The 12136-nt window shown below is 45.2% G+C and overlaps 1 protein-coding gene across 1 annotated transcript; it reads right to left on the minus strand.

Moving 5' to 3' along the window:
* Positions 1-366: 366 nt before the first annotated feature.
* On the minus strand, positions 367-7941 carry LOC129823698 (rhodopsin kinase grk7a-like). The gene is made up of 4 exons (XM_055882606.1): positions 7345-7941; positions 6377-6820; positions 1267-1547; positions 367-706 (listed from the first exon to the last, which is right to left on the minus strand). Exons 1-4 carry the CDS (start codon positions 7939-7941, stop codon positions 367-369), a joined length of 1662 nt encoding a protein of 553 aa, XP_055738581.1.
* Positions 7942-12136: the final 4195 nt, after the last annotated feature.

Below are 12136 nucleotides of genomic sequence, written 5' to 3' on the forward strand. Positions count from 1 at the left end.
CCACAATATGAATTTGTTATATTTTAATCGTACGACCCCTGTTGGCCAGAAGAGCACTAAACATCACGAGAAACATCTGGGAGTAGCTGCAATCTGAAGAGACTACCAATACCAGTCTTGGTAAAGCCACCTTTACTCTCCTATGTGTTCGGAAGCTCAAGGAACTTTCAACACATATTACTAAAATCCATGTCAATCGACCCAGTCCAGTGAAGGATACCTCATCTCTGTCTCCTGCTGTTCTCCAGTGCATTGTGTTCAATTATTTCTGTGTGTAATGTTTTACAAGAATTTTACAGAACATGAGCGAATCAGTTGATGTATTGGTGCCATGTTTTGGTGTATATATGTGCCAGGTTTGACTGCTCACAGCAATGTGCACGTGCCAGACTTCCCCTCCCCGTCATCACCCCCAGCACACTCTTTCCTGTTGGGGTCGTTCAGCTCGTCAAACAGGTTCGTATCGATCATCTCCTGTTGCCACGGAATGGCCACGGCTCCCGTGCCAATCTCCTTGAAGAACTTCTCATCGTTGGCGTCGAACACAATGCCCTTGATCTCGGAGAACTCAGCAATGTCGCCTGTGTCCTTGGCATAGACCACGTTGGGCTTGGGCACCCAAGGGGGGTCGATCAAACCAGCCTCCAGACGAGGAAAGTTGATGGACTTGAACCACTCGTGCTTACGGGGGTCCTCACCTCCTCCCCTGTGGAGGAAAGTTTGTTGACACATCTGTATGAGCATCATACTGACAGGTGAAGGCTAACTAGCTAACTAGGCTAATGTCACAGATAACTCAGCAAGAAATACAGTTGAACAAACAAACTTAAAGACTGTGTACTGAAAAATTAATTCAACCAGTTGTTTGCAGAGTACATCGGATACTTTTGATACTGCCCTTGATCAATTGTAATGTAGGTAGTTGACTGACAACTGAGTTGAAAATCTATGTTGCATCAGCATGCTCACATGTTAGCCAACAACAGGTTTGGGGTCAATTTCATTAGAATTCCTGTCTATTCAGAAAGTACGCTAACATTCACATTCCAATTCTCTGCCATGCCTTTCAATGAGGAAAATGTAGAATTGTAATTTGGTTTATTTTCTGAATTGACTGTAATTGAAAAAAGAATGCTATTATGCCAGCTATGGTGAGCTACCTGACTTGATAGGGCTGTTTCTTCATAAATGACAACATCAGTAGAGAAGAGATACTTGTTATGATTGCGTATATTAATGGTAGCCTGGACAGACTAATTCTCTTACTTGCAGCCCAGGCGTTCATCAGTCTTCTTCTTGAGGAACTCCTGGATGATGGCCTTGGTGGGCGCGTCAAAGTTCTTGTGTTCCCATGGGGGTTCCTCTTTGCAGATGCGACGTTGCACCTCCTCCTTCTCCACCTTCTGCTTCCCGGATTCGGGACCCTTGAATGGGGTGTAGGCAGCCACCATCTCGTAAATACTGCAGCCCAGCGCCCACCAGTCGACCGATGTCCTGTAGGGAACTTCGTTCAGGATCTCAGGGGCCATGTACGCTCCGGTTCCAGCCTGGGACGGTGTAGGGGAGGCAGGAGGAGAGATTCAGGAAGAATGGAAGCAAGATGGAGACAATTACAGGACAACTCATCATCGTACAGTATGTTTGAAATATCAGCTCATTTGTTCCTGTCATGATATCAGATCCATCACATGGCATGGGTCACATGTTTTTAGAAGTGATTTTAACCCTCCTTACAGTTCCTTCTTTACTGTATCTGTTTCCTGTTTCTCAAAAGTCAACATTTCTCTTGACAGATAATGAGAGCATGCCGATGCCTGTTATAATGGATTATCGGAAAGCTGATGCACATGATGAGGATGGAACAGCCTGGGTGATATTCTACTTGCCAAGGGTCTGTACCATGAGATATGATTAGACAAAAATTATGTTTTAGTGTTAGTTTGGCACGCTTGGCACATTTTCTACTAGCCTGGTCTAAGAAGTACTAGCCTCGGGCTAGGGAAGGTGAGACCAGGTGAGACCAGGTGAGGCTGAGACCAGGTGAGGCTGAGACCAGGAACATAAGGTTAGGCTGGATCTTAGGAATGACTATACAGGGACAGAGAGGCAAAGGGAGAAGAGGGCTTATATAAAACAGGACATGGTTATGAACACAGCCATGTGGGACAGGAAGAAGAGGGCTTATATAAAACAGGACATGGCTTTGAACACAGCCATGTGTGACAGGAAGAAGAGGGCTTATATAAAACAGGACATGGCTTTGAACACAGCCATGTGTGACAGGAAGAAGAGGGCTTATATAAAACAGGACATGGCTATGAACACAGCCATGTGTGACAGGAAGAAGAGGGCTTATATAAAACAGGACATGGTTATGAACACAGCCATGTGGGACAGGAAGAAGAGGGCTTATATAAAACAGGACATGGTTATGAACACAGCCATGTGGGACAGGAAGAAGAGGGCTTATATAAAACAGGACATGGCTTTGAACACAGCCATGTGTGACAGGAAGAAGAGGGCTTATATAAAACAGGACATGGCTATGAACACAGCCATGTGATGTTTTATATAAGCCCTCTATTTCCCGTCCCTCTCTCTCTGCCCCTCTCTAGTTCCTCCTATACTCCTTCCTGACTTCAGCCATAGCATGGGACAAGTAGCTTAATGCTAATGCTAATCTCTCTCTCTCTCCTGTCAAGAGTCATGTGCACATCCAGGGTGACGTACCTCTCCTTTTGCTTCCATAAAGGCTGTCCATCCATGGACTCTAGTGAGCGACCACATGCACCATATACTGCAAGACACACACACACACACACACACACACACACACACACACACACATACACACGCACAGACACACACACACCACACACACACACGTGTACATCTATATGTATAACCATGCACAAGTATAGCATTACAAATGTGCTTAGCAATACGTCCTGGAGAGCCCTGTGGCCCTGTATTCTAGAGGACGACACTACCACAGCACTGCACATTGGACCTATAGCATGAATTCAAGAGCTTTTCACCTTGGTTGACTGGTATCAGGCTTCTATTTAAGCAATAAGGCCCGAGGGGGTGTGGTATTTGGCCAATATTCCACGGCTAAGGGCTATTGTTCTTAGGCACCACTCAACGCGGAGTCTCGAGTACCAGGTGTCTATTTATGCAATAAGGCCCGAGGCGGTGTGGTATATGACCAATATACCACGGGGCTGTTGTTCTTAGGCACGACTCAACACGGAGTCTCTGGTACCAGGTGTCTATTAGCTTTTATTATGCATGAGCTAAAGCAGGACTGCTTCCAGGTTTCTCCTTTTACACAAAAATGGACATGCCACTCCCATCTTTCGGTTGACTTTTGACCCGCGCTTAATTGCTAACCACATTGAAAACACCTTTCCAAAAGAGGACAGCGATGGACTACTTACTCCCTGTGACTGGTCAAATCAAAGCTCTCCAAACACCTGATTGGTCCAGCCATTGGCCAAACAGCTGGGGCAAACTTTGGCCTCTAATTCCTCAAACTTTTTTGTAGATCTAAGGCCTCACTAAATACACTGCATAGTCAAGAAATTGTAAGTAGACCATCAAAATGGTCTAGTTCATTAATACACACAAACTGTGCCTAAGGTTAACCTGGTTTTGCTAGTCTGATCAGGGGACTGATTTGTGTAATGCCTGCTAAGTAAGAGGCTTACCAGGCCAAAGCCAGCCAAGCCTATGTGGGGTTAGTCAAGGCTCCCCGGTCTGCCGAGGAGGACCAGAGAAGAGCTCTGGATAATGAGCTTACTGGGCTTCTACAGAGCCTGCATCTTACTCCTCATTGACCTGTAGAGATGCCCCAATCTGTAAAACTCTGTGACAAATCATTTGACTGAAAAGCTAATGGTTGACTGGTTCACAGGATTGATAAACATACACACAGCATCTTAAGAACTAGTACAGGCAGAAGTCTTCCGAAGATGCATTTTTCATCAAGTATCAGTCAAAACACCCAGGTAACAACACAATTTGCACAATTAACACAATTAGCCTTGTCATCCTTGAATGAAATGGTTGACTTAACCAAGGGAGATGCTTCTAAACTATCCGTTTCTCTGGTTCGTTGACTTGCAAACTCCTGTCCTGTGTCTTTGATTGGTCAGATTGGTTTTGATGACCTCATTTTTTTGTATCCTGGTTGTGCAAACAGACACCCCACAAAGAGACCTTATAATAAACCATTCTATAGTCTCAATAGGCTACATAAATCTTGCCTATCTTTATATTGCACAAAGGTGCTGTACCCATGAGTTTACGCAGTATCCAAGGAGTTTAGGGGCTGAACATGATAATACCCTTTTCACTGTAGAGGACACCCCTGACACACCAAACCCAACCCCCAACTCTACTTACAATGCCCCCAAAATGGTCGTCCTATTACATTTACATTTAAGTCATTTAGCAGACGCTCTTATCCAGAGCGACTTACAAATTGGTGCATTCACCTTATGATATCCATAGTTGTCTGGGATACAATAACCACCCACTAAGGATAAAATCGGTTATATCAAGGATGGGCAAATGACAATTTCCAAATAAATATTTTTTTTAAATGGGGGGAGGGGGATTCAGTCGGTAGTTAGAATTGTAGAATACACTAAATGAAAATTTGACATGTGGTTTGTGCATCAGTGTAGGGTGCCGTCTTTCGGATGGGACGTTAAACGGGTGTCCTGACTCTCTGAGGTCATTAAAGATCCCATGGCACTTATCGTAAGAGTAAGGGTGTTAACCCCGGTGTCCTGGCTAAATTCCCAATCTGACCCTCAAACCATCATGGTCACCTAATAATCCCCAGTTTACAATTGGCTCATTCATCCCCCTCCTCTCCCCTGTAACTATTCCCCAGGTCGTTGCTGCAAATGAGAACGTGTTCTCAGTCAACTTACCTGGTAAAATAACGGTAAAATAAAAAAAATAAATCAGCAGGTTTTTTTATTGTTATGTCAGTCACTGATAGTCACTCATTTAAGTAATTTAGCAGACGCTCTTATCCAGAGCGACTTACAAATGGGTGCATTCACCTAATGACATCCAGTGGAACAGCCACTTTACAATAGTGCATCTAAATCTTTTAAGGGGGGGGGGGGGGGGGGGGGGCAGAAGGATTGCTTTATCCTAGGTATTCCTTGAAGAGGTGGGGTTTCAGGTGTCTCCGGAAGGTGGTGATTGACTCCTCAATTAGCATATGTCAGCAAAACATTTTTAGATTGGTAAATTAGTCTGGCCAGCTATCTTGTAGTAATCATGGTCGAATTACCATCTGAGGGGCACCCATTGATTTTGTTTGTCACTCTCTCTCAAAGGTATGAGTAGAATTGCAGGAAATGAGCTGTAAAACGGCAAAAGTTTCTCTCTGGCCCATGACAAAATGAGTAAAAATGCATGAAATGTGTTATAAAATGGGTAAAGCTTCTCTATGTCTCATGGCAAAATGTGTAGCATTACAGGATTTGTTTTATTCTCTCCTCTGTCAAGAGGGGGGGATAAAATGTGCTCACAAGTTTGCTATGTTTTTTTGCTCACAAGGTGAGGAGGGCCCCCTAACAAAATGTAACTTAAGGCCCCCAAAAGGCTAGGGCCGGCTCTGACTGCATGTGTAGGCACTGATGTGAGTACGCAGACCCGCAAGCCCCTCATGATGAGTTCAGGTTTTTCGTGGTCCCCACACCAATCAAAGTTGCCCATCCCTGGTGTAGATCAATGATTTATATGTACACTAGATGACTGGAGGGGCACTGTTTTGAAGCCACCGTGCCTCCATCTTGCGCATCCCTGGGTTATATAATGGAGGCAGAGACTCCTCTTGGACAGATCCTGAACGATCCAGTAATCCCTCCAGATTTACAGCAAAAGCTTCAGAGACAGAGAGAGGGTCCAGAGAATATATATATGAGACTCTGAGGTCAAAAGTCATCAACCCTAACCCTAGCCCCATCATCTAATAGGCAGGGATAGGACAATACCATGTCATAAACTCACCCACTCCCTCCCATATTAAGTTACTCCCATATAAAACCCTTCAGCCTGGCTTTTGACCTAAAGCTGTTGCTGACACATCATTGCCAATTCACCAGAAAATGCATTAGAAGCCACAGGCACTTTTAACCATCCAAATTGTCACACTATGATGAAAAGGTCAATTCTGAAAGCTTGCTATCAGATCGCAACCATAAAAGAACCTAATTGCCTTCATTGTCATGACATCATCATCATCTCTTCATACTCATTCTCCACCATCCCTACTGCTCCCGACTTTCGATAGTTTCCCAAAGCCACAGTCAACTACAAGTTTTTGAAAATCCAACTTCAACAGGCTTACCTTCTGGGAGATGGTCTTTCCAGCAGGTAGCTCCACGGCCAGACCCAGATCAGAGAGTCGGCACTGGCCAAAGCTGTCCAGCAGCACGTTCTCTGGCTTCATGTCACGATATATGATATCCATTTCATGCAGATGAAGAATGCCTGTGCAGATCTGCGCTGTGTAGTAGATGATGCGTGCCATCTCAATACCCTTGGTCTTCTCACTGACGTAATAGATGTGGTACCTGAGGTCACCGCCGTTCATCAGGGTCATGACAAGGCACAGGTGGGTCTTGGTGTCATAGGCGTAGGCCAGGTTGACAAGAAACAGGCTGTTGACCTTTTCCAGGATCTGCTTCTCCAGCAGGGCCATCTTCTCACCATGTTTCTTCTTCAGGCGCTTCTTGCACAGCTTCTTGGAGGCGTACATCTGGCCTGTGTTCTTCACCTGTACGGCACATACCTGGACAGAGGGAGACCGTGGGTTAGAAGGACTCTTGAATACGTCAGCAGAGTTCCCTAAGGGCTGGATAAAGGACACCTTGTGACACTCAGATTTGATACTGACACATGACGCTTGAACAGGGAGACATTTGGGGTCTCTCATCTTGTAGAACAACTTGATGATGATACAAGCTTGAAAGTAAGCATATAGTAGTAGCGTGTGATGAAACTGATTCTGTACTTTAGGAATTAAGAACCGTGGGTTATCTCTTGTGGGGGATTAATGAGAGATTAGCTCTTTGCAAGTTAACTGAGGTGTACTTTGTACTGATAGTCGCTACATCAGTGAAACTATGGGAACGACTACATGGGATTAAACATTGATTCTGTGCATAATTCTTTATTTTGTGAATTGTCCTGTTGCCACACATTTGTTTTACATTCATTAAAGAGATAATATTGCAGATACATATTACTGACATGTAGTCATTTTGCCAGTGTTGCAAAGACAAGATGCTGCTGTATTGGTTTCTGCATGCTTACCTCTCCGAAACCTCCCTTACCCAGAGTTCTGAACTCATAAAAGGTTTTATCACTGATGGGCTGCTTCTCGTACTCCTTCCACTGCAGGAATTTGTCAAAGAAGGGGCTAGTTTGGTAGTCCGTGAAGGGCTTGTCTTTCAGAAACTCCCGTGTGGCTTCCTTCACCTTGACATTCATCACTTCGTCAAAGTCATTGTCCGTCACTGCCTTACACTTGTCGGCTACCTCCCCGGTGAGGTAGGTCAGAAAGTTATTGGAGTCGGCCTTGCAAAACTTTTTCATCATATTCGCCCTCTGCTTGTCCTTGTCAGCGCCTTCCGCCAGATCCCAGTCATTCAGCTCGTCCAGGTACTCAGTGGCATTGATGTACTCTGGGGTAGCAGTCAGGAACTGCCGGAAGAACTTCTTGCCGATTGGCTGCCTCTCACAGAGCGACTCAAAGTTCTTATCAATGGTAGTCCGGATGGTGGCACACTGCTCGGCTGCGGGCAGTGACAAACTCCGACGACGCTTTTTCATCTCCTTATCGTCGCCACCCTGGGCTTTCAGGTAGGCCGTGTTGGCCACCAGGTTATCCAATCCCCCCATGTCACACATCTTGGTGGCTTTGTCTGGTCCAACCCCCCTACGTGACTGGGTTCTTCAGCAGTTCCTTAGGATCCCTTACTCTGTGCAGTGTGTTGCTGAGTGTGCGTGTCTGTGTGAGTGTGCAACTCGCTCCAACGACTGGACGCGAATGAGCGGCAACAACACACGTACCTGCAGACCTAAGACACACCCAGTAATTACTCCTTTAGAATTAAATACCTGGGAGGGATTTTGGCTTAAGGATCTTTGTGTTGTCTATTCGCAGATGCTGTTCACGGAAAGGGAACTGTAAGAAGGTTCTCTCCTAAGAGGCTTTATGGCTCGCTATTTTTGGCCCGGTGTCGACCTGTGACTATTGGAGGCTCATTGGGTTCTGTTGACTAAACACTTAGGTTGAGATGATGAGAAGAGAGAAAAGGATCTGTCTGCACATACTCATACAACACATATACTCACTCAAACATACCCTCATACCTTTTGTTTTCATTATTACATACCCCAAATTATTGAAAACAATTACATCTACAATTCCCATCTACTATGAAGTCCTAGAGATCTCTGAAGCACTCAGATTAGCCGGTATAGATTTTATTGGATTATGGGGCAGAGCCGTAAATTGGCAGATAACTTGTTGATATATATCAAATCAAATCAAATGTACTTATAAAGCCCTTCTTACATCAGCTGATATCTCAAAGTGCTGTACAGAAACCCAGCCTAAAACCCCAATGCAGGTGTAGAAGCACGGTGGCTAGGAAAAACTCCCATGAAAGGCCAGAACCTAGGAAGAAACCTAGAGAGGAACCAGGCTATGAGGGCTGGCCAGTCCTCTTCTGGCTGTGCCGGGTCAAGCTTTATCCCATGTCTGAATGGTTTCTGAACATTTGATGAACAAGTTGTTTTTTTGCATAATTCAGATATAACTGATTCATGCATTATGCTGCATGCGCCTGAATGTTTGTAAACGTAAGACAGCGCTTAGAGGTTGGAGGTTATTGGAGGCTGGACAAGTGGTAAATTTGCCTTACGTTGGCTCCCGAGTGGCGCAGCGGTCTAAGGCACTGCATCTCAGTGCAAGAGGTGTCACTGCAGTCCCTGGTTTGAATTCAGACTGCATCACACTACGGCACTTATATACCAAGTCCTAGACTGTTTTCTAATGAGAATCATGAGCGTTGACTTGATGAACAAGATCTTTCCCAGTGGTTTCCCATAGAGCGGCTCACAATTGGCCCAGCGTTGTCCGGGTTTGGCCGGGGTAGGCCGTCATTGTAAATAAAAATGTGTTCTTAACTGACTTGCCTTGTTTAAATAAAAGTTCAATAAAAAAAATGAAAGAGTTGTAAGCAGTCGAGTAAACAATGATCTTACAGTGAGCCAGGGCCCAGTTTCCCAAAAGCATATTAAGGCTAAGTTCATCGGTAGAACCATAAGAACTCTCTCTCTCAATTAAATTTCAATTTAATGGGCTTTATTGGCATGGGAATCATATGTTTACATTGCCAAAGCAAGTTAAATAGATTTTTAAAAAGTGGAAAAAAAAATACAATTAACATTACACTCTCAAATGTTCAGGACTGATTGCTGAGTTAAGGCTGCCAGGCTTGATCGGACAGACCAGATACAACACACCTACTCCCGTTGCATGCTGCTTGGATTCCACTTGGAGATCTGTTCACTGTCTGCCCTATCTGGTACTGTCTGCCCTGTCTGGTACAGGTACCCCCACTACACTCCCCCCTCTCTCCCAAGCTTTCACTTGGTGATCTGTTCACTGTCTGCCCTATCTGGTACAGGTACCCTCATTACACTCCCCCCCCAAGATTTCACTTGCCTCCAGCACACACACACACAGATTTTTATTTTACCTTTATTTAACTTGGAAAGTCAGTTAAGAACAAATTATTATTTACAATGACAGCCTAAGAACAGTGGGTTAACTGCCTTGTTCAGGGCCCGGGGAACAGTGGGTTAACTGCCTTGTTCAGGGCCCGGGGAACAGTGGGTTAACTGTCTTGTTCAGGGGCAGAATGACAGATTTCTACCTTGTCAGTTCAGGGATTCGATCGAGCAACCTTTCGCTTACTGGTCCAACGCTCTAACCACTAGTCTACCTGCCTCCCCACACTAGTCTACCTGCCTCCCCACACTAGTCTACCTGCCTCCCCACACTAGTCTACCTGCCTCCCCACACTAGTCAACCTGCCTCCCCACACTAGTCTACCTGCCGCCCCCCACCTGCTGCCCCGGCAAGTGACTCTGAACTTACAATGACTAGCCCCAAGTCGTTATATATTTTATTTTTTTCTTGTGCATTTTGCTATTTGCCTCATGACTCCTGCATGCTTTGTTGACTATGAACTTTCTTGTTTACCCAACCGTGGGACAGACTATGTTTGTTCCCAGAATCCGGACTCTGACTCTCTATTGGTTACAGACTTTTGGCCTCCCATCCTATTCTTACCACCTCATGCCGGCTTTGTAGTTCATGTGGTTTGGTAAGAAGAATGCCCCTCTCCCCACAGGTGGGATTACTGCCTCTGAGGTAGTCTGAGGTAGTCACCTCATACAAGTACTTCGGAGTATGGCTAGACGGTACACTGTCCTTCTCTCAGCACATATCAAAGCTGCAGGCTAAAGTTAAATCTAGACTTGGTTTCTTCTATCGTAATTGCTCCTCTTTCACCCAAGCTGCCAAAATAACCCTGATTCAGATGACCATCCTACCCATGCTAAATTACGAAGACATAATTTATAGATCGGAAAGGTAAGGGTGCTCTCGAGTGGCTAGATGCTCTTTACCATTCGGCCATCAGATTTGTCACTGCACTCTATACTCCTCTGTAAACTGGTCATCTCTGTATACCCATCGCAAGACCCACTGGATTTATATATAAAACCCTCTTAGGCCTCACTCCCCCCTATCTGAGATATCTACTGCAGCCCTCATCCTCCACATACAACACCCGTTCTGCCAGTCACATTCTGTTAAAGGTCCCTAAAGCACACACATCCCAGGGTTGCTCGTCTTTTCAGTTCACTGCAGCTAGCGACTAGAACGAGCTGCAACAAACACTCAAACTGGACAGTTTTATCTCAATCTCTTCATTCCAAGACTCAATCATGGACACTCACCGACAGTTGTGGCTGCTTTGCGTGATGTATTGTTGTCTCTACGTTCTTGTCCTTTGTGCTGTTGTCTGTGCCGAATGCATTTGTACCACAGTTGAGATGGCCGCCTCGCTTCGCGTTCCTAGGAAACTATGCAGTATTTTATTTTTTTATGTGTAATTTCTTACATTGGTACCCCAGGTAATCTTAGGTTTCATTACATTGTCGGGAGGAACTACTGAATATGAGAGCAACGTCAACTCACCATCGTTACAACCAGGAATATGACTCTCCCGAAGCGGATCCTGTGTTTTGCCTTCCACCCAGTACAATGGATCTGATCCCAGCCGGCGACCCTAAACAACGACGCCGTAAAAGGGGCAAACGAAGCGGTCTTCTGGTCAGGCTTCGGAGACGGGCACATCGCGCTCCACTCCCTAGCATACTACTCACCAATGTCCAGTCTCTTGACAACAAGGTTGATGAAATCCGAGCAAGGGTAACATTCCAGAGAGACATCAGAGACTGTAACGTTCTTTGCTTCACGGAAACATGGCTCACTCGAGAGACGCTAACGGAGTCGGTGCAGCTAGCTGGTTTCTTCACGCATCGTGCCAACAGAAACAAACATCTTTCTGGTAAGAAGAGGGGCGGGGGTGTATGCCTTATGATTAACGAGACGTGGTGTGATCATAACAACATACAGGAACTCAAGTCATTCTGTTCACCTGATTTAGAATTCCTCACAATCAAATGTCGACCGCATTATCTACCAAGGGAATTCTCTTCGATTATAATCACAGCCGTATATATTCCCCCCCAAGCAGACACATCGATGGCCTTGAACAAACTTTATCTGACTTTATGTAAACTGGAAACCACACACCCTGAGGCTGCATTCATCGTAGCTGGGGATTTTAACAAGGCTAATCTGAAAACAAAACTCCCTAAATTCTATCAGCATATCGATTGTGCTACCAGTGCTGGTAAAATCTTGGATCATTGTTATACTAACTTCCACGATGCATATAAGGCCCTCCCCCGCCCTCCTTTCGGAAAAGCTGACCACGACTCAATTTTGTTGCTTCCAGCC

Source organism: Salvelinus fontinalis, chromosome 26 (genome assembly GCF_029448725.1).
Source record: "Salvelinus fontinalis isolate EN_2023a chromosome 26, ASM2944872v1, whole genome shotgun sequence".
NCBI lineage: Eukaryota > Metazoa > Chordata > Actinopteri > Salmoniformes > Salmonidae > Salvelinus > Salvelinus fontinalis.